This window comes from Gobio gobio (genome assembly GCF_949357685.1).
Source record: "Gobio gobio genome assembly, chromosome: 3".
In the NCBI taxonomy this organism is placed as follows: domain Eukaryota; kingdom Metazoa; phylum Chordata; class Actinopteri; order Cypriniformes; family Gobionidae; genus Gobio; species Gobio gobio.
Window position 1 is genome coordinate 22,309,118 of NC_137099.1, and position 22,850 is coordinate 22,331,967.

General features: G+C 37.5%; 1 protein-coding gene across 1 annotated transcript in view; it reads right to left on the reverse strand.

Annotated features, from left to right (window-relative positions):
* Positions 1-22,850, reverse strand: part of ptprdb (protein tyrosine phosphatase receptor type Db) — a 67,815-nt gene that overhangs the window by 20,907 nt on the left and 24,058 nt on the right. Inside the window, exons 5-18 of the mRNA XM_079812110.1 lie at positions 21,546-21,737; positions 18,127-18,144; positions 15,416-15,526; positions 15,201-15,212; positions 11,343-11,612; positions 9,676-10,257; positions 9,431-9,573; positions 9,206-9,347; positions 7,429-7,731; positions 6,859-7,052; positions 4,653-4,676; positions 4,279-4,396; positions 1,394-2,047; positions 803-900 (exon numbers count right to left, since the gene is read on the reverse strand). Of these exons, the coding sequence (XP_079668236.1) occupies positions 803-900; positions 1,394-2,047; positions 4,279-4,396; positions 4,653-4,676; positions 6,859-7,052; positions 7,429-7,731; positions 9,206-9,347; positions 9,431-9,573; positions 9,676-10,257; positions 11,343-11,612; positions 15,201-15,212; positions 15,416-15,526; positions 18,127-18,144; positions 21,546-21,737 (2,861 nt within the window). The remainder of the gene's footprint in view (positions 1-802; positions 901-1,393; positions 2,048-4,278; positions 4,397-4,652; positions 4,677-6,858; positions 7,053-7,428; positions 7,732-9,205; positions 9,348-9,430; positions 9,574-9,675; positions 10,258-11,342; positions 11,613-15,200; positions 15,213-15,415; positions 15,527-18,126; positions 18,145-21,545; positions 21,738-22,850) is intronic.

Consider the following 22,850-nt stretch of genomic DNA (forward strand, 5'->3'; position numbering starts at 1 on the left):
TCACATGTTTATACCAACACTGTCATACACAATTCTACCTCAATATGTTGCATGAAGGGTAGCGATGGAGGAACAACACACACACCCAATATTTGTTTTTATACTGAGCTAATAATATTGTCTATCACATAACCCAGCCATTATTAGGACCACAAGATGACTTTAAATGATTTAAAATGAGACAAAACCAGCTTTAAAATAAGAGGGAAAAAAGTAATCTGACATCCTGTTTCTTATTTTAATTTATTCTCTCAACAACTACCATTTTTATATAAAGAACGAGGTTCCAATAGTCTTGGAAAACCGGGATATATGAGGACATTTTAAAAGTGTGATTGATAGACCTGGAAAATAATTGATTAAAATCTTACATAGTCATAGAAATTCTGGTCACACTTTAGATTATGGTCCAATTCTCACTATTTACTAACTATTAACTACTACATTTGCCTCAAACTCAAATTACTGCTTATTAACAGTTAGTAGGGTAGTTGTTAAGTTTGGGTAGGATTAAGGGATGTAGAATATGGTCATGCAGAATAAGGCATTAATGTGTGCTTTATAAGTACTAATGAACAGCAATATCCTAGTAATATGCATGCTAATAAGCAGCTAGTTAATAGTGAGCATTGGACCCTAAACTAAAGTGTTACCGAAACTTCTATACTGAATGTAAATTTTTACAAATATTTGAGCATATTTTAGAAACTACTGACTAAACATGTGACACATGTAGACCCACAAAAAGACAAAACCTGACTCATGCAGACGCATACGCAGCAACATTTTTTGCAGTACTTACAATGAGAGATTGTGCTTTATTACTGGTGGTCCGTGACTCCCAGGTCAGCAGCACAGAACTCTTCATAGCAGCTTTCACTCTGAAGTTCACGGCAAACACTATTAAAGAGAAATAAAACAAAAGATCAGTACATCAAACGTCAATACTTCAGCTCACCTGAGCAGATCCTCTGGCCTCCAGCATGAGCAGAACATCAAAGACTTTTCAAACGTTTCTACTAAATACAATTTACCACATCAGGTTGTTATCTATAAAAGGTGCCGACAGGAGAAAAAAGGAGCTAGTCTTTCTTTTCTCATACAGTAGTACAGATAAGAATGTCACTCTTTTCAAAGGCTCACCTTTAAAATACTTGTTTTATGAGATCATGGAGCACTCCACATTTACCTAGACCCATTTTCAGAAAGATTCTCACCTTTTATCTGCGCTTAGTGGACTACCAAACAAGAGACTCAGACCAACAAAGACAGACAAAAATGACTATACATAAACAGAAAATATCCTTCCAGAGTAAAGAAAATGTAGTGGTTTTGATTAGGAAGGGTTGCCTGACAGTAGATGTTTGTGTGTGAGAATATACACGTGTCATACCTTCCTGTGCTGGTTGTGTTTTGATGGATATGGGGAGACTATAGGGCCCAGGGCCGTGTTTGCTAAGCATGCACACTCTCGCCACATACTCAGTATTTGCCCATAGGCCATTAAGAACCACTGTGGCCTCCGAAACGTCCGATTCCATGGCTATATCCGTGCCATTACTATAGGTGACAGCGAACCACACGCGGTAACCTTGGATCCAGTCATAGCGTCTTGGTTGCTCCCATCTCAGGATCACAGATGAGGAGTTTATGTTTTCAGCCGTTAAGTTAGCCAAAAGCGGCACGGTTTCCTGTATGCTCACATTTTGACCGTCTGTTGTCCCCAGGATTGTTACCATGTCATCTGTGGTTGTTTGCACCACATTAGATGTTAAAAGTGTGACCTGAGCACTTGAACCATAACCCCATATGGTACGGGCTGCGAGACGGAACACATACAGCAACCCTGCGCTCAAAGATGAGACGGTGTAGGTGCGTTCCTCAGCGTCTAGCTCCTGCACCATAAAGGAGTCTGAAGACGGGTCAGCCTGGCCATATGAAAGCCTGTAGCCCAGCACAGGGTACAGACCAGCAGGGGGAGGCTGCCATTTCAGTAGGGCAGTGCCATCCTCTGATGACGTGACTGTAAGCAGGGGCAAACCTGGCACTGTGGAGTAGAGAACAATACTTTAGACCAACACTAAATATGTAGTGCTGTAGCCAAGTCATGATGTGTTGGGTTGAGTGAAATATTTTATTTTGTGATTATTACAATGAATAGTTCACTCAAAAATGAAAATTCTGTCTTTATTTTCTTTGCCGCTCCAAAAAAGCGCAATACACAAAAGAAGACAATGCTCTTTTCAACTGAATTACAATGAACAGGGACTGAAGCTTTCAACCTTTAAAGGGGTGGTTCCGTATTTTTTTCTAGGCTTGGTTGTGTTTATGGGGCGCAGTATAACATGTCTTAATACTTCTTTTTTTTTAAAACTCCGTATTTTTCTTATATTTTACCTTTATTCCACACCGCTGTCTCCACTGTCCTTTGAACGGCTCGTTTGCTTCCTGCTTCTATGAAGCCCATCCCTCCGAAAAACGCAATGGTCTTAGATTGGTTAGATGGCCAAATGTAGTTTGTAGTTCTGCAACAGTTCACTCTCTTTCGTAATGACTGCGACGTGGCCTCGCCCACTTTGTTGCGTGTTCGCGGGGCAGTGTTTATGTTAATAGCAAGGGTTTATGATGTCACCAACCCAGGAAGAAGCTTGTTGTAGTCCAAACCGGCCGTTTTTGTAGGCAATAAACTGCCATAACTTTAAAAGACAATATCTCCGTTTGCATTGAAAATTCAGCACTGTAACTTTGCAGATACTGTTTATGCTCAAGCAGCAACATTACACACTAACTAAAGTTAAAAAAGTGAAATCGCATGCAACCACCCCTTTAAAATGAAAAGACTACAAAAATTCACTACAAAATGAATGAATTGGAAATCTTGACATTTACCATAGCTTTCCTTGGTGTATTTAGATAATTCTTTTGAATCAGAATCGTTTGATCTGGTTCACAAAATTGGTCTGAATGATTCATTTATGAATCGAACAGGTCAACTCATGCCTTACAATTTGAAAAGTTGAAATCACAGACTCAATATCCAAAGATAATCACTAAAAATATTAAAATCCACTTTAAAGGGGTCATGAACTGAGAAATACAAATTTCCTTTTGACATATAAGAGGTCATCATTCAGTTTCAGAACTGAAAACGTCTGTTAGTCCAAAAACAGCCTTTATTGTAACCAAGCCCTGCGAACGACTTGTTGTGGAATGTGCCTATATAGGTGAAAGACCGCCTCTGCAGAAGATCAACACCTACTTCATCATTGCAACTTTGGCCCCGCCCACTGGCTTGTTAGTGAAATGACAAGAAGAGAAGAGCAATACAGGAATACTGGAATAAAGATTACATTACCTTCCAAAGGATCCTAATGCTAGGAATGTGGTTATTTATTTTCAACAATATGAATGTCTCAGTTGAGCATTATTTGTTTGTTCTGTACATTTCATTGTGGATTCTTTGGTAAATCAGTCGCAATTCAGCGCAGACTGATCGGTGACCAGTGATTTCTGATATGTAATGATTCATGTAACTGTTAATCAAACAGCGCAAGTTTATCAATGACTGAGATTTGGACTCTCGCCCAATACTCCCGTTATAATCAACAAATCTCTTATTCACAATGTGTTTGCATTTGTTAGTGTGCAGAAATTGTATGAAATATGTAAAAAATAATAATAAATGTTATAAGTGCACCCCAGGAAACATTATAAATCAATAAAACAATGCCGTTTATGACCCCTTTAAGTAGTAGTACAATAATAATAATTATAATTATTTTTAGTCCGTGAATCGTTTGATCAGGTTCACAAATTGTGTGAATGATTTATTTGAACTCAGACTTACAAATCTTGACATCCGCCAAAATTTTCTTTCAAGCATTTTTAATTAAATCAAAGTACATTTGTTAGCAAATAATTATTTTGAGGCAGATCTTTTCAGTGAATCATTTGATCTGGTTCACATGATTTTATTTATGAATCAAAAAGTTGAGCTCACATTTAGAAAAGTTCGATTTGCAGAGATTAACACAGGAAAAATAGGTTAGCTTACAGGAGGGGAAGGAGAATTGTCATTGAAAAGAGCATAAAACTATTTTCACATTTTCTCCTTTAGTGTTCTGTGGGGAAAAAAAGTCATATGGCTTTGGATTTGGAATAAGTAAATGATTTAAATTTTTGGGTGAACTTTCTCTTTAACTTCTCTTTAATGCTGAGATAAACATAAGTGTGTATATCAAAACATGAACTTGTATGTATGTGGGAGTGTGTACACACATGATGGTTTAGTTCTGATGACGAGAGGCTTGCTGCGCGCTCCATCGCCTTTTGAGGTGAACGCAGCCACGGTCACAGAGTATTCAGTGTTCGGCCATAAATCGGTCAAAATCAGGTCCTAATAAACACATATACTTACTAAAACACCCAAAGAAACTAAATGTTCCTTTTTATTTGAAATTCATTATTGAAATGTCATACAGATTCATTTTTTTCCCTTTCCAGTATAGGAGCTGTACATGCCAATTGCCCAGATTAAATATAGCTGTCTGGAACAATTACAAGAAGGCTGCAGACTGTGAACTGATTTGCCTTAAAGGGACTTTGGTGTAAATGTATCAAAATTCTGGGTCATGTTCAAAATAGATACTCACATATTGTTTCGAGTCATTCTGTGGCTGTTTACAAAAAAATTGAGAGACATAAATAGTAAAAATAAATTTGAATGCCAAGATGTAATACGATTATTCACAACAACACAATGAATAAACGTCTACGGAGAATAAATAGTGTGAAAGGTTCACTGGAACAATTACATAGTGGTTTTAAGGCTCTTCGTTTCTGACATAGTTATCAGAGGTTCTGTCTTAGCATGCGGATAATTAGCAGATACGGATCTTATCTGATGATTAAAGCAAAATGAAAGTCCATTTAGAGAGCATTAGCTGAGCTAAGAAGCCTAATTACTGACAAACAAACAAGCTCAGATCAAGAGATAGTTAGGATCTGCATCATGTTTCTAGTACGGGTATATGCGAGTGATTCTTCAATTAGTGGAACTACTTAAAACCTTGAAAAATGAACATTTTAAAACATGTTTCAACTATATGAAAGGAAGTTGATATTTGGCATGTGTGAATTTTTATATTTTGTGTGATGGAAATGACCATCACCCCTAAAGTGCCCCTATTATGCTATTTTAAAGGCTTTTAATTTTGTTTTGGAGGTCTCCTATAACAGGTTTACATGCATTTAATGCAGATCACTAGACTGGGTAAACCCAGCCCGATCTGCCGGCGATTTGATTTCGCACTGCAGCTTAGGCTGGAAACCTCAGTTATCAGCAATTGTACACAATGTAAAGACCGTAACAATGGCATTTATCCGAGCGCGATGATGATGAAACATTGTAAGAACTAATTATTCAACCTCCATTGCAATGACGACTTGAGCAGGACGTTTCTCAGTGATACGCTACTCAGTTTGAGGTACATTATGAGATGTTGCAGCTGTAATTCCTCATCATCAGCATTAACAAGGGTATGCCTATCAACAAACCGATGTGTATACTTCTAATTTATTGCGGTGCACATGAGGGAACTGTATCAATAGCACATACGAACGACTGATGTAACAAACGTTTGTAAAACAAATCTTTCTCCATCCTTTATCTTTACTCAAAGTATTAAGAATGACAGACAATCTGGTCCAAATAAACCAAATAAAGGCTGCGTTGAACTCTGAGATTTGAGAGGCAGTCGTCAGTAAAAAGACATTTGAGGGCTGGTCAAGTTTGCGGGTAACGCAGTAGGATTCGAAATACAAACCACTTGTATAGGCGGTTCAAAGTTGATTCTTTCTTTTGGGAGAAACATCTTTGCAGAACATTTACGTTCACAAAAAGATATAATACACACTGCATGAAAGGGAGTATTTGAAAAACCATAATAGGGGCCCTTTAAGTTTTTAGAGAAAGATAAGTTGGATAAACCTTATACTTATTAACACAAAAATGCTGAAATGTTAAGGGTTTGTGTGTTCACAGCATATATTGCAGCATGAATAAATTATGTGGTTCCTGTTATAGGATTACGGTTTTGCTGTTTGCTGACTTTTTTAAAAACTTTTGTTTTGACAAAATTATTGTAAGTTATTTGTTGTGATGTTAAGAGAACATCGTTTTACATGTTGGTTGTCACTGTTGTGTGTCAAGTGTTGAGGTCTTTGTGACCTTATAAAACTTATTAACTTATAAAAATATATGAGATATCTTTGCTTTGTAAAGTAATTGCACCTTTAGAATCAAAGTTCACTTCACATATTAAGTCCTATAGAACTATATATATACGGCTAACAAAATTATGTTGAACAAGAAATCTGTAGTTGCTTTGATGAAAGCATTGGCTGAACGAGACATTTTGCATTTAACAAATTCAATAAAGTATACAACAAAGTAGTGTTACTAAGGACTATTTGCATAAGAGGCATTTTGCTTGTTTTAAGTTTTCAAAAAATGTACCAAAAAATATGATCTAATTTCTTATGAAAAGTCAAATTTACCTACTTGAACACTTTTTTAACGATTTACTGAAAAATACTTGTTTAAAAGTCTGCATAAGAAATTACCATTAAAAATTATTTTAAGATTTTCTAAAAATGTTTTGATTTTGGAACATCTTGGTGTTTTGAGTGTCCTTGATTTTTGTGATTAAAAATTATTTATTTTTAAACTGAGAAACACTCAACAAAAATAAATACCTCTAAAGAACAATTGCGGCACATTTTGACTTCAGAAGTGTATTTGTGTGTGCACGCGCGTGTGTGTGTGTGTGTGTGTGTCCATGAGGTGAAGTCTCCTACCTGTGTGTCTCTCAGTAGGTGTTCCCTAATTCTGGGAGAGACTGTTCTCTCCCCTGCTGTTCGTCTGGCGTATGTCACCTGGTAACCACGGATCTTTCCATGCTGTCGCTCAGCAACTGGAGGTTTCCATGACACTCTAGCAGAGGTGGCGTTTAAGACCACCACATCCACACCCCGCGGCGGTGCGCTGGGCACTAAAGGGGCATTTTAGTAAAGGACATGTAGTCACAGCTGAACATTCCTTTCAGCTCACAGGAGAATGACAGAAAGGGTCAGGAGAAGAGGTATGGTACTGGGGTTCAATTATCTCGAGAAATCCTTTGGGGAAAAGCTTTTGCCATGGAAAAGGGATCTGAACATGTTATCACCAGGGTGAATAAGACAAAAATGCAGTTATTTATGCAGATGGAAAAATTCTGAAAGAAGGAAATCCAAAGAGGAACTTGGGAGAAGTCAAAAATATTGCAACCACGAGCTCCAGGACAAGGCAAATGTTGAAGGACTTTGGTAGGTGAAGGAAGGAGAGGCTCAGCTTCAGGTCAAGGTTCAAATTAAGGCACTTTCACATACCGTCTTCCTCTGTGCGGACCAATATCGGTAGGCTCTCCGGCCCTTGACCTGTGTCAGCGTGGGCAGCAACTGTCACAGAGTACAGGGTCCCTTTCTTCAGCCCCTCTATCCGGTACCGGAAACAGTTAGATGGGATGTTCGGGATCCTTTGCACGGGGTCTTTCTCCCTTTCCACAGCCATATATCGGATGGAGTATCCGGTTATGACTCCATTTTCCTCTGTGAGGGGTGGAGCCCAGCTGAGCAGTAGACTTGTGGAGGAGGGGCTTATGCATGTGACTTCCTGGGGAGGGGGTATGGTCTCTGATTGGGTGTGTTTAATTGTGTGTGTTGAGGCATCAGTGATTAGTTTATGTGTTGTTGTGGATGATAATGTGTGGAAATGTAATGAAATCAGAGGAAAATAAAAAAAAAAGACACATAAAAGGACAAAATTGACAAGTAAAACGTGGTGTTGTCACAGACAGGTAAAATAAAGCAAGACATCAAACTGCAAATGATCGTCCACATATGGTAAAAACGAATACATTCAACATAAAACTTACTTGTTTGACTCCCTCTTTCCAGATCCTTTCATTGAGTGTCTCATGTTCTTACCTCTCTTTTCAAATGGCTCTGTCTCTTTTCACTTTACTAAATTTTCAATAGCCTGACAGCTGTTTGTTGTATCTTTCCTACACAACTTCTAACCAGTAGCGTTGTGTCATGTCAGAATCCAAGTCTTTACAGCCGAGTGAACAAAGGCAATGAAAAACATGCTCTCTTAAACTGTACTCTCTATGTGGAGAAATCTGACTGACGGTTTCAGTGACACATGACATAATTTAGTTAAATGCAGCTGATTATTAATATGTTTCTGACACAGTTATAATTTATATAAATAAAAATTGGGGTGTTTTATAGTTTTATTAGCTGTATTTATCTCTTTAATTATGCCTAATGATTCCGTTCCAGTTTAATGCCGTCACCACATTTGAAGTCCTTGGTTTTTCAAGCCACATTCACATACACTACCATTCAAAACTTGGGGATCAGTGAGACTTTTTAATGTCTTTGAAATAAGTTTCTTATGCTCACCAAAGCTGCAATTTTTTTGATAAAAAATACAGTAAAGCTAAAAAATTTTCTATTTAAATATATTTTAAAATGTTAAATGTTAATTCCTGTGTGTTGGCTAAGCTGATTTTTTACCAGTCATTACTCCAGTCTTCAGTGTCACATGATCTTTCAAAAAGCATTCTAATATGATGATTTGGTGCTCAAGAAACATGTCCTATTATTATCAAAGTCGAAAACTGTTGGTCTGGATTCTTTGATGAATAGAAAGTTCAAAAGAACAGCATTTATTTGAAATAGAAATAACATTATATAAATTTAATTAGTTGCTCAATAATTCATCCTTTCTGAATGAAAGAAAAAAAGACCTCAAACTTTTGAGCGGTAGTACAAATAAAAATCTGACTACAAAAAAGTATGATATTGCCTCATGGTTATACAATTAAATAACTTTAATATCTTTAGCATTTAAAAAGGGTAAGCCTGACTAGTTTAAATAAAAAAGCTTGTAATTTGGAAAGACCAAGCTGAGAATTTTGCTGGTTAAGCTGGTAACCAGTATTGGGTTTTATGTTGAAGCTGATTGAGCAAGGACATCTTGCTGGTTAAGCTGATTAAGAATCCTGCTGGCACACCAGCACCAAAACACATGGTTTGCTTTTTTTCAGCAAGGAGAAGGTGTTTGTGTCTGTTTTATATAAAAGCTCTGAATACTACATACGTGTCTGTGGAGTCTGAACGGTGATTTCACTGGTGAATGCCCCAAGGCCGTGTTTACTGCGCGCTGCTAGTTGAAATATGTAGGTGGAAAACGGCTTCAGATTCTTCAGCAGATAACTGGAGCTTGGATCAAATGATATTTTCTGGAAGAGAGAGGTTTAAAATAATTAGCATTAAACTAGACACTGCAAAATGAAAAGTTTTGTATGTGTGTCTGTGTGCGTACCTGCTCTGGCTGGTCTCCAAGCCTGTAAATGAGCTCATAGCCAGTGATGGCATCTGTGCCGCTGTGAGCAGGAGGAATCCACGACAGATGAATGCTGGTCTCTGATTTCACCTCTGCCTTCAGTTCTGTGGGCTGGGATGGGACTAGAAATGAGTGGAGGCAGAAAGACAATGCTTAGAGAATGATGCAACCGAAACAAAATAAGCTGCAATATTAGAATCTATAAAATAATCCCAACTTCACACCTCCTGTTTTGGCAATGATGTGAAGATCGCTGGAAAGAGGTCCATCTCCAACTGCGGTAAAGGCGAGCACTCTAATATAATATGTTTTGTTCGGTGTCAGGTCTCGTACGTTCAAAAAATTAGCCCCTCGAACCATTTCCTTATCCCATTGGCTCACGGACAGCGACGAATCTGATGTGTAATACACCCTGTACCCAACCACCTGACCGTTGGCTTCCTCTGGCTCCTCCCACTGCACCATCGCCGTGGAACCACTCAGCATGCGACCTCTGACACGACGAGGAGGGGAACTAGGCGCCTGTTCGGCTGTGCGAGCTTCCACGGTCTGACTCGGCGGGCCGCGGCCAATCGAATTCACCGCCACGACCCGGAAATGGTAGTGCGAGTAGGGGCTGAGTCCACCCACGCTGTAACGAGTTGTTGCTATGGCATCAATTTCTTTAAATATGTCGGTGGAGGAGGTGGGACGATACTGAATGATGTAATAAGAAACAGGAAGTGGATTTCCACTGTCCCACATCAGAGTAATGCTGGTGGCAGATCGCTCCATGACAACTGGAGTTCCTGGAGGATTGGGAAGGGCTATTGAGTTGAAGAAGGAGAGAAATAAATTAGGGCAAATGTATTTTAAATATTAAATAAATATTGTGTGCTGTGTAATATGTAAGCAAATACTCCAGCTCAAAAGTTTGGGGTCAGTAATATACATTTATACTTTTATTAAGAAAGGATACATTAAATTGATCAAAAGATTAAAAAATAATAATAATAATAATTTATATTTCAAATCTATTCAAAAGTATCACGGTTTACACAAAATATTAAGCATCACAACTATATAATATAATATAATATGAAGAATGTTAGCTCAACAAATCAGCATTTTATAATTATTTTATTTAGAAAGGATCATGTGACACTGAAGACTGGAGTAATGGATAATACAAATTCAGCTCTGATATCACAGGAATAAATTACATTTTAAAATATATTTAAATAGAAAACATTTATTTTAAATTGTAATAATATTTTACTGTATTTTTTAGATCAAATAATTACAGACTTGGTGAGCATAAGACAAATCTTTTTTTTTTTAATTTTTTTAAAAATCTTACCGACCCAAACTTTTGAATGGTAGTGTAAAATAAAATTATTTACTTTTTTATTTACTAGAAAATTTTAAATAGCATTTAACTCATTTTCATTTAGTATCATGAAATTACATGACATATGATAGCATTTTAAGGCATCACAGACATTCCTAATGCAAAGTTTGTAACAAAAGATAGACAGCATTTATACTGCCTCCTACAATAGCTAATATTTGCCAAATTCTGAAGCAGAAACTTGAGCAATTTTTATGCTTATTTCAGCTTGTTTGCTCAAAAAAAATGAACAAGCCTTTAGAAATCAATGTGTTTGAAGTGCACTCCAATTGAGTCTTAGTAGCCTATGATGAGTGCCAAGTCATTGACTTAAGAGATTACAATTTAGTTAGCCAGGCAAGAGACAGCAAGGCATCTCACTAGGTTTTGGAACAACTATCAGCCACCCTGCTTCCTTAATATTAGCTCTGCATATGGAACATATTGTTTAACTAAATGTTTTTTTTCTTCAATAACATTAAGCATCGTCTTTGACAGTCTTTTACCATCACTCCGGTGTACCTTTAACTGTGATCTGGGCAACAGTTTCAATAACTCCGAGTGTAGACATTGCCACACACGTGTAGTTGGCAGACTGGCGTACATCTGTGAGCTCCAAAACATTTCGCCCAATAGGCATGTCATCTTCTGGTGTCAAATCCTCGGCTCCCAGCATCCATTTGACATATGGCATGGGAACGCCCACTGCCTGACAGGAGATATTCACACTTCCTCCCGGCATGATCTCATAATCCATCGGTGGCACTGAGAACCGAGGAGGGATGCGACGCACTGAGGGTGTGAAAGACAGTGAGCCATTTACTAACTCATGCTAAAGACATTATTAATGCTACAAAGAGCACTGCGTCTAAGAAGATACGCCCTCAGGGTGTTGTATACGCTGCAGGTTATTAATATGTGTTGTAGAGAAGACTGGGATAAGACATGGCTGTGTCACATCTTTAATGGATCAAACTATGCATAATTGTTATCAGGTGACTAGACTTCGAAAAGAAGCCATCAAATACAGCTGCCTATGATCGAGAGATGCACATGAGAAAAGTGATGCGCATTTTTTATGCTAAAACTGTATTTGGCATGTCAAAGTACTATTCTACAAGGCAAGGAGTTCTTTTTTTTTGTCAAAGCAAATTTATCCAGGTCTAAAAATATCATATATTTCATAAACATCATATAATGACATATATTTAGGTGAAATACTGGAGCACAAATACAGGTACATTTAGCTAATGATTAGCCATGAAGCATTATATGTGACCCTAGACCACAAAACCAGTCATAAGTCATATTTGTGGCAATAGCCAACAATACATTGCATGGGTCAAAATTATTGATTTTTCTTTTATGCCAAAAATTATTAGGATATCGATTGCACACCAGTTACGCTCGTCAGATGTAGCGTAAGCATTTTGAACTGCGGGAGGCGCGGGCGCTACAGTTTTTCCCTAAGTTGAATACGGAAGGTGATCGGCCAGAAGCTAGATAATTTACTTTATAAAGTTTTAAATATGGATATTTTTCTTACATAAACGCATCGATTTGCTTCAGCAGCCCTTTATTAACCTTTATTAATTTTGGGGTGAACTAACCCTTTAAGTAGAGATCATGTTCCATGAATATACTTTGTAAATTTCCAAGCGTAAATATATAAAAAATGTATTATTAGTAGTAATATGCATTGCTATGGACTTCATTTGGACAACTTTAAAGGCGATTTTCTCAATATTTAGATTTCTTTGCACCCTCAGATTCCAGATTGTCAAATTGTTGCATCTCGGCCAAATATTGTCCTATCCTAACAAACTATACATCAATGGAAAGCTCGTTTATTATTATTAATTATTATTCATTATTGTGGTCCAGGGTCACAAATGAAAAATCATCTCTCAAAATGGTATCTGTGAGGTAAAGTGTGCCAGATAGTGATAGCGAGTTTGTCTTTTAAATGTTAAAAAAAGTTTATAAAATACTGGATTTTACTGGCTGGTTTATGAAAATGTTAATAATAGATGGGGTGCATTAGTAATTTTTGTTCCTAATATTGTGTTGGTCCCCCTTTTGCTGCTAAAACAGCCCTGACCCGTGGAGGCATGGACTCCACTAGACCCCTGAAGGTGTGCTGTGGTATCTGGAACCAAGATGTAAGTAGCAGATCCTTTAAGTCCTGTAAGTTGCGAGATGGGGCCTCCATGGATCAGACTTTTGGAATTTGGAGGCCAAGTCAACACCTCAAACTCGTTGTTGTGCTCCTCAAACCATTCCTGAACCATTTTTGCTTTGTGGCAGGGCGTGATTACATTTTTAAAAAAAAATTTTTTATGCATTTGGCAGACGCTTTTATCCAAAGCGACTTACAGTGCCCTTATTACAGGGACAATCCCCCTGGGATCCCCATGGAGAAAGTGCCTTGCTCAAGGACACACTGGTGGTGACTGCTGGGATTGAACCATCAACCTTCAGCGTATCAGTTCCATGGTTTAACCCACTGGACCACCATCTCACGGACCTAAGCACTAAGCATTATCCTGCTGAAAGAGGCCACAGCCACCAGGGAATACCGTTTCCATGAAAGAGTGTACATGGTCTGCAACAATGCTTAGGTAGGTGGTACATGTTAAAGTAACATCCACATGGATGGCAGGACCCAAGGTTTCCCAGCAGAACATTGCCCAAAGCATCACACTGCCTCTGCAAGCTTGCCTTCTTCCCATAGTGCATCCTGGTGCCATGTGTTCCCCAGGTAAGCGACACACACGCACACAGCCATCCACGTGATGTAAAAGAAAAGTGATTCATCAGCCTTGGCCGCCCATGACCCTGTCGCCGGTTCACCACTGTTCCTTCCTTGGACCACTTTTGATAGATACTGACCACTGCAGACCAGGAACACCCCACAAGAGCTGCAGTTTTGGAGATGCTCTGACCCAGTTGTCTAGCCATCACAATTCGGCCCTTGTCAAACTCGCTCAAACACTTGCTCAGTTTCCCTGCTTCCAACATCAACTTTGAGGACAAAATGTTCACTAGCAGCCTAATATATCCCACCCACTAACAGGTGCCGTGATGAAGAGATAATCAGTGTTATTCACTTCACCTGTCAGTGGTCATAATAGTTAAATCGCGATAAATCGCATCCAAAATAAAAGTTTGTGTTTACATAACATATGTGTGTGTACTCTGTTAATTATTATTTATATATAAATACACACACATTCATGTATATATATAAGAAATATTTGCATGTATATACTGTATATACATTTATATAATCTATAATATATATAAATATAAATGTTTTATATATATTAATAATATTTTTTTCTTAAATATATACATGCTTGTGTGTGTATTTATATATAAATAATAATTAACAGAGTACACACACATATGTTATGTAAACACAAACTTTTATTTTGGATGCGATTAATCGCGATTAATCTTCTGACAGCCCTAATATATATATATATATACATATATATACAGAGCGGGGTCAGCACATGCTGAGGCGCACAGAGCGCAGAAGTAGAGAGCTTCATGGAATGGGTTTCCATGGCCACATCCAAGCCTTACATCCCCAAGTGCAATGCAAAGCATCAGATGCAATGGTGGACTCTAGAGTAGTGGAGATGTGTTCTCTGTAGTGATGAATCACACCAGTGTGCACCAGTGCACAAAGCAAGGTCCATAAATGAGCGAGTTTGGTGTGGAGGAGCTTGACTGGCCTGCATAGATAGAACACCTTTGGGATGAATTAGAGCGGAGACTGCGAGCCAGGCCTTCTCGTCCAACATCAGTGCCTGACCTCACAAATATAAATATATATAGATTTAAAAAAAAAAATTTGTATGGTCCTATGTTATAGATGCTTTCTTGTAATTTTACTAGCAGTCCAAGAAAATTATTATATATTATATAATTTTTTTTTACTTCTACCTCATTTTCTTTTCAAACTAAAGTTTCCACACTTTTCCGTACTAACAAATTGTGAAAATAATTTGTGAAAATGATGGAGCAGTAACTTCACAGTATTCTATAACAAACACACAGATAACCTAGGATGAATGTATGAAATAAATTGTCCTTTTATAAATTTCAATGGACAGAAGTTCAAATGGGTAAACAGCATTACTAGGATATCATTTGCTATCAGCATGATATTATGGAATGCAGTTAAGTAGGATCAGGTGAAATATGGCGGATTAGTGTCAAATGACATTTGCAGTATTAGGATCTGGAAAGTTAGACTGTCCGGAGGGAGGGAATCCCACTGGGGAAGGGAAAGGATTATGTAGATGTGAGGGTCTGAGACTCAGATTAGAGTAAGAGAAACAGAACTGGTTTGAGAGGAAGAGCACTTACCATCTCTTAACTCTACACAGGAGTCCGACAGTGAGCCAACAGGGAGAAACAAACAAAAAATGACAACATATCTAAGTAAGAGGTGATGATCTAAGAAGAATCAGACAGATCAGACTACAAAGATTTGCTTTGATGTATCTATTCATAAGAATGTGTTAGTTACAGGTTTTAATTTCTAATTCTACAGCACTCAAATAAGTAACTCAAAGCTGTACCTCTGACGTATAGGTTAGCTGGTGTCGAGTAGCGCGTTCCTTCACTGTTGGTCGCGACACACTCGTATTTACCCTGATCAGTTTCTTCACTCTGATCAATCTGAAGTGCACCTGGATACACATGCACATATAAAAGGCAAAACATTTACAACACAACGACACACACACAGACTTTGTCACCAGCCCAGTCGTTTTGATGGAATGTTCCGGGTTCTGTGCAAGTTAAGCTTGTAAACTAATCGACAGTAACTGTGGCATGCTGTTGATCATAACAGAACAAAACCAAACCAAACAAACACATTTTATATATTGTATATTGTTTTACTTAAGTTAATATACTTACTGTAATTTCATTTACTTTTCACAAAGTTAATAAGCAATTCTATAATGCTAGTGTAATGTCTTATACATGAGCAATACTTTCTAAGTAGATTTGGTCCATATTTTCACAATATAATACAGTATATTGTTTATTATTTAGCGAATTGCTTCTCTTTTCCCATCATTCATCTGGAAAACACATAAAGGCCCTGATATGCTCATGGCAAAGTTCTTTTTGGTTCTTTGCTTAGGGGTAAAACGAAGTTCGAAATATGTGACCAGCGTTAAACTGTAAGCCAACATCCAACGCTATCCGCACTGCTGAGAGTGGCGTTTAGATGTGTAAATATGTGCTGCGTGCTTTATTCTCAATAACAAAATAAACAAAACATTTTTGAAAACAGCTAGCATTTTAATAAAGCATAAGAAAATCATCTGATCAAAGCAACGTGGTTATGTTTGCACGAGCTCTAAGGCACTCCAGTAAAGTCACGTCACGTTTTAGCACTTTATATAAAAGATAGCTTAAAGGAACACTCCACTTTTTTTGAAAATAGGCTCATTTTCCAACTCCCCTAGAGTTAAACAGTTGAGTTTCACCGTTTTCGAATCCATTCAGCCGATCTCCGGGTCTAGCGGTAGCACTTTTAGCATAGCTTAGCATTGATCATTGAATCTGATTAGACCATTAGCATCTCGCTCAAAAAAAATGACCAAAGAGTTTTGATATTTTTCCTATTTAAAACGTGACTCTTCTGTAGTTACATCATGTACTAAGACAAATGGAAAATGTAAAGTTGGGATTTTCTAGGCCGATATGACTAGGAACTATACTCTCATTCCTGCGTAATAAGCAAGGAACTTTGCTGCCGTACCATGAGTGCAACAGCGCAATGATATTACACAGCGCCTGAAAATAGGCTAACTTCCATCAACATAACCAACGTGACAACCTGCTTGCACAGGGAGCGTGCTGGGGACTATTTTCAGGTGCTGCGTAATATAATTGCGCCTGCTGCACCCATGGTACTCTTTGGTAATTTTTTTTGAGCAAGATGCTAACGGTCTAATCAGATTCAATGATCTATGCTAAGCTATGCTAAAAGTGATACCGCCAGACCCTGAGATCGGCTGAATGGATTCGAAAACGGTAAAACTCAACTGTTTTACTCTTGGGGAGTTGGAAAATGAGCCTATTTTCAAAAAAAGTGGAGTGTTCCTTTAATATCAACAGCTTTACTGTATTAAACATGAAAAACAGTGTCAGCATCACATTTTATCAGAAGTTAAATTTTTCTATGTTCAAGTTTTCACTCTCAGATGTCTGACCTCAACAGACTGAACAGGAAAAATTAACTGGAAAAGGTTTCCACGTGAAAGAAGGCGGAGCCTCTGCGCACACCTAACCTATTATGTAATAGCCACGGACCAATGATAATACAAAAGGTGTTTACAATCTGTAGCAAACTTTTCCAGAAAGATTTTTGAGTTTGGAACTTCCATTTTGTTCGAAATGAGCTACATTAGTTCGCTCTTCGATTATGCTTCAAGTATATCAAGGCCTTATCTCTGATATCTGCTCCTCTACTACATTTTCCTCTCCAGTTTCAAGCAATGATGCAACCATTCAATGTTGGAAAGGGGACCAAAAATAAAAGTTTAAAGATCCCATAAAAATCAAATATTAAAATAAAACGTAAATTTTCATGACTTTTAGTCCATGACAGTTAGCTTTGAAGTTATTTAAATGCTATACACTTTTAGAGAATATACACATTTAAAATGTATAGCCTTTGGGGACAACAGACCAAAAACTATAGATGACTCATCTATCAATTTTTTGTTAAATAATATGCTCTCTAGATTGAGAACGTCCCTCTTTTTAATACCACGTACGTACATTTTAGTGATGAGCCTTTCAATATGTCCTGCCCACGCTTCCTTTTTCAATAGGTAATACATCACCACAAGAAAGAAAACTGCATCAGACAATGTCATGGGGCCTTTAAAAACCATACGGAACAACCACTAAAGTAAATACTCTTAAATTTTTTCCCCTAAAGTAGAGATTTCAAATTATTTGATCAACTCAGAACATTTTCTCAGTCTATTTAATTTTAATTCACCATGAAAATAACACATTCAGTTCAGTTAAGATCTAAAGATCTTAAGGGGGGGGGGGGGGGGGGTAGTTTTATAATGACAACAGAACCCAAACATTAATCATGATAAACAGTCTCTGAAAATGACACGGTTAGCTAAACAATCAGGGAGAGAGAGAGAAAGAAAGAGAGAGAGAGATGGAAAGAGAGAGGAAGGGGAAGGGGAAAAGGAAGAAAGAAAGAGCGATAAGGTGAGGATAGATGTGGTGGGTTGCTTTAGTCTCTTACCTCGGATAGGCGTACCCCCTGGATGTGTGAGAATGAAAGCAGATGGGAGATTAAAGAGAAGACGAGTTAGTGAAGCGAGGGAGAATGAGAGAAAAAAACTAAGTGACAGAGAGAGAGAGAGAGAGAGAGAGAGAGAGAGAGAGAGAGAGAGAGAGAGAGAGTGAAAAAGAGATACAGAGTAAGAAAACAGAAAGACAGAAGGATAAAAAAGAAACAGCAAAAAGAAAGTGTGCAAGAAAGAGAAAGAGGGGAAGAGGGAGACTCTTCATGTCTTAAGTGCAAAGTGTGTGTTGGGATTTTATGAGATGACAACAGAGGTCGTCTTAACCAAAACTAACTGAAAATTTTCCGTCATTTAGCAAGTTTTTAAAAAATATTGACGATTATGTTTATATTTTATAAATATGTTACAATTTAAAAAATAAGGTTCCAAATTATTTAATTAATTTCATTTTTCACAGATAAAAAAAAAAAAAAGCATCTGGGTATCGTGTATCCCAATTTCAGAAACATCTTTTAACTATTCCCATAGAAAAATATGTGGTAACACTTTATTTCGATAGTCCACTTTAGACATTCTCCTAACTATAAGTAACTTTGCAACTACAAGTCAACTAGCAGTCATTAAAGTATTAGTAGACGGTCTTAATATCTGGTAACACTTTATTTAAATGGTCCCCCCCAGACATTCTACTGACTATAAGTACTTTTCAAGTACGTCAACTTATTCTACTAACCCTAACCTAACAGTCTACTAATACTCTAATGAGTTAGTTGACATGTAGTTGAAAATTAATGAGAGTTAACATGTAGTTGCAAAGTTACTAATAGTTTTTTTCTACAATAGATTCTAAAGTGGACTATCGAAATAAAAAGTGTAACCAAATATGCATATAGGAATTAGAAGTAGAGATGTGCCCGAAGTCGAATACTATGCTCGGAAAGGAAATGACGCATTCTACGGAGACTCTAAAGTGACATGGTGATGTAAAGAAATACAAGATGGGATGGGTTTTCTTTAGCGTTCTCTCGCAATTATATAGTTGGGTAATTATATAGTATACTTCAAATCCGCGACCACGTGTACTCTGTGTATAGGGGCGGTGGTATTGACCACACATTTTACAAGATATTTGTCAATGATGCTTAGGATCTGTTGTGCACCAAATCTTCTGACATCGTCACATCGTCTCCAACTATCTTCACGTGATAAGTTAAAACTGATGTACTGTAATATAACCGACTACCGCAGCTCCGTAGAATGCATTACTCGTTTTCCGTGCCTTTGCAAATTCAGATTTACGCTTCAGGCGCATCCCTAATTAGAAGTAAAGAAAAAAAGGGGTAAAAAAGTTTTAGGTTCACACTTGTAGTTTGCTTTTGGTTCTTGGTTCTTTTGGTTTGGACCAAAAATAAACAAATTATACCGAACATCCAAAACAATGCTGTGCGCTGAATGTGCTTCTTGTACGTACATACATATGATGGTATTTTTACCAGCTGACAACTCACAAAGAGCTTAAAAATGTGAAAAAGGAATCAAAAGAGCACACACAAATGAAGATCCTGCGAGGAGACGCCGCTTCTGATGCCTTTGTCGAACTGTAATAAACAACATAGCTCCTATAATGAGAAAAACTGTTTTTTTGGTGTACACCAAGGTTCAGTTGGCACTTATTAAAAAAAAAAAAAAAAAACCCTAACAAGTGTGAACACACCCTTAAAGCACCCCTGTGAATTGTAAATGATGATTTGGGGAGAAAAACTATTGCTTATTAAATTAGATGACCAGATTAGAAAAACGAAGAGTGGAATAAAAACAAAAATCCAAGAATCTGCTAAAGTTCTTGTAATATCAATATCACAGCAAAAATACCAAGTGTTTAACGACAGGAAAAAAAACATGACGGAAAATTTACAACCGAGCCCGTCAGTGATGGATAATGATTATTCATAGCACAACCTCTGGATGACACCTGTTTTCTAAAAAAGCTGATCATAAAACCAGTGCACTTAGGAAATTCATTGAAAAGAACACAGAGACTTAAGACAGGCAGACTCGAGCCCAGAGAGAGAGGAAAGCCAAAAAGGCCACGGTTTTGGGTGAAAAGCCACTGTAACATTCAGCATTAGGACATTCAAACCTATCTAGGCAACAAAGTAAGAGAAAGAGAGAAAGAGAGAGATCTGAAAGAGTGAGAGGGGGTAGTGATGCAGGAAATCCAATGCCGAGGGCAGTGAGCATTTGGAGACGTGAAAGAGTGAGCCAGTGAAGGAGGGAGTGAGAAAACGTAAGTAAGAGTGGAAGCAAGAGGCTCAGTACCACACGTTAGAGGGGCAGTGCTCAGGTAAGGACAACTATCAACGGTATGTGAATGCTGTGTGTTAACACAATATATTCTGACTATATGTGTGTGGAGAGGGGGTGACTATATTGTTAGGGGAAATTCAATATATAGATATGTCATGCGCTTTACCAATTACGACATGTTTGTGTGTTGTGTGAACATGTGTGTGTGTGTGTGTGTGTGTGTGAGTGTGTGTTGTGCCTCAAAATAACACACTTACCAAAGGACTCTGTAGATTAAAACACAGAAAGAGAGACAGCACATTTATCACTTAAGGTTGTCACACAGCAAAAACAGTGTGTTTGAGACTCTGTGTGTGTGTGTGTGTGTGTGTGTGAAAGCACATTGGCTAAAGGATTTCTTTAAAGGTGCACTCAGTGAGGTTATGCGTGCAAGTTTGCGGCATGGGAGTTGATGGATGTCATGGTTTGTTTCATCGGTCCTGCAGTGACTGTGTGTCTGGACATTTAATTTTTCCCACGGTTATGTTGTGTCTTTTATGTCTGGTTTCCTTGTTGTTCTTTGTTTACAGGTACTTTTATAATTATGTTTTTAAAGTATATAGTATATAAAATATATATCTGTACATTGATTATCATTCAATACTAGAAATTTAAATTTATCGGTATCAGCCGATATTTTTTGTTACATTTAGATTAGCTCTACCTGCATTTAAAACTCACTTAAAGTTACTATTTAAAAGCACTTTCAATTTAATAACATTGTCAGGTGTAATCTTAAGAATTTTAATATCGATGAATTCCTAGTATGTATTTGAAGTAAGCATATTACATTATTATTATTATTATTATTATTATTATTATTATTATTATTATTATGTGATGTCAACATGTCTGTCCCCATGAGGACACCAGCTCTATGTAGACTGAACCATTTTTTTTATAAAGCTACTGATATGACTTAATTTCATGTGAGTTTACATAATTTAAAAATAATAAAAACATATCAATAAAATGTACTATTTAATTTTTAATAAGAAAAATTTGCTAAGTGCACCTTTAAACAAATGACAAGAATAAGAGAACAAAGACTCTAAACCCTTCAGAGCACACACACCTGAGCGTAGTTGTTTGATCCGGCCATGAGTGTGTGTATCTATGGGGAGGAAATCTTTAAACCAGGTGATCTCGGGGTCAGGTGTTCCGCTGGCTGCACACAGCATGGTAGCGGTGCGAGAACGCTCCACCACCTTCAGCTGAGGACCCATATCAATAGATGGGAAACCAGCAGGAAGCTGGTCCTCTGGAATAAATAAATACAAACAAACATTACACTCACACCTCTGTTAACACTGAAAATCACCAAAACAAACACGCCCCTACTCAAACAGATCACACATCTTGATAGCTCTGCCCCAAATTCATCAACACACTATGTAACACAGGCACATCATGCAACATCATGAGTGTATACGCTCCTTACTGCTGATTGCCTACAAGTGTTATGGTCCTCAGTACGATACACTTTTTTGTAAACATTGTTTCGAACAGATATCGCTTAATGTAACTTTAAAGACCTATTCCTGTAGACCAGAGATGCCCAAACTAGGGCCCGCGGGCCAAAGTTGGCCCGTGGTAACCTTTGATTTGGCCCACCGTACCGTCCGAGGGGAGAGAGAGAGAGAGAGAGAGAGAGAGAGAGAGAGAGAGAGAGAGAGAGAGAGAGAGAGAGAGACCTTCGACACAGATTGTCATTTCTAATTTGACATAACAATTTTGTTTGTTTTATTGTTGAACTACAACAGAGTAAACTGAAATTAAATGTTTAAATGAAATGTAAATTAATAAAAAAAATATTGTAAATGTGCAATTCAAAGTGCAGCACCGCGTGCTTTGCGACACATGACGTCAATAAACGCCCAATCTTGATAAACTTCTGAAAAATAAGGACTTCATATCTCTCATTAGGTCACTGACATTGCAACCACATGGTTTTATTGCTTGTGTATTTGGCATTGAACTTTATTGTACATTGAACACTTGGGGATTGTTGCCCATTTAATTGTTCATTAAAATGCAAAACTTTACAAATAAAACTGCATTAGTTAATCAGATTAAAGTTGTTTTATATTTATTTTAAATATTATGACAAAAATAAACCCATAGCAACTTTAATGTAATACAGTTTGATTTAAGATGCAAAATTTACTTTTGGCCCACGGCTGTCAATCTAAGTTTGATTTTTGGCCCTTCATAGGAAAAAGTTTGGGCACCCCTGCTGTAGACTGTAAACAGCCTGTACTATTATACACTATATTGCCAAAAGTATTGGGACACCCCTCCAAATAATTTAATTCAGGTGTTCCAATCACTTCCATGGCAACAGATGTATAAAATCAAGCACCTAGCTATACAG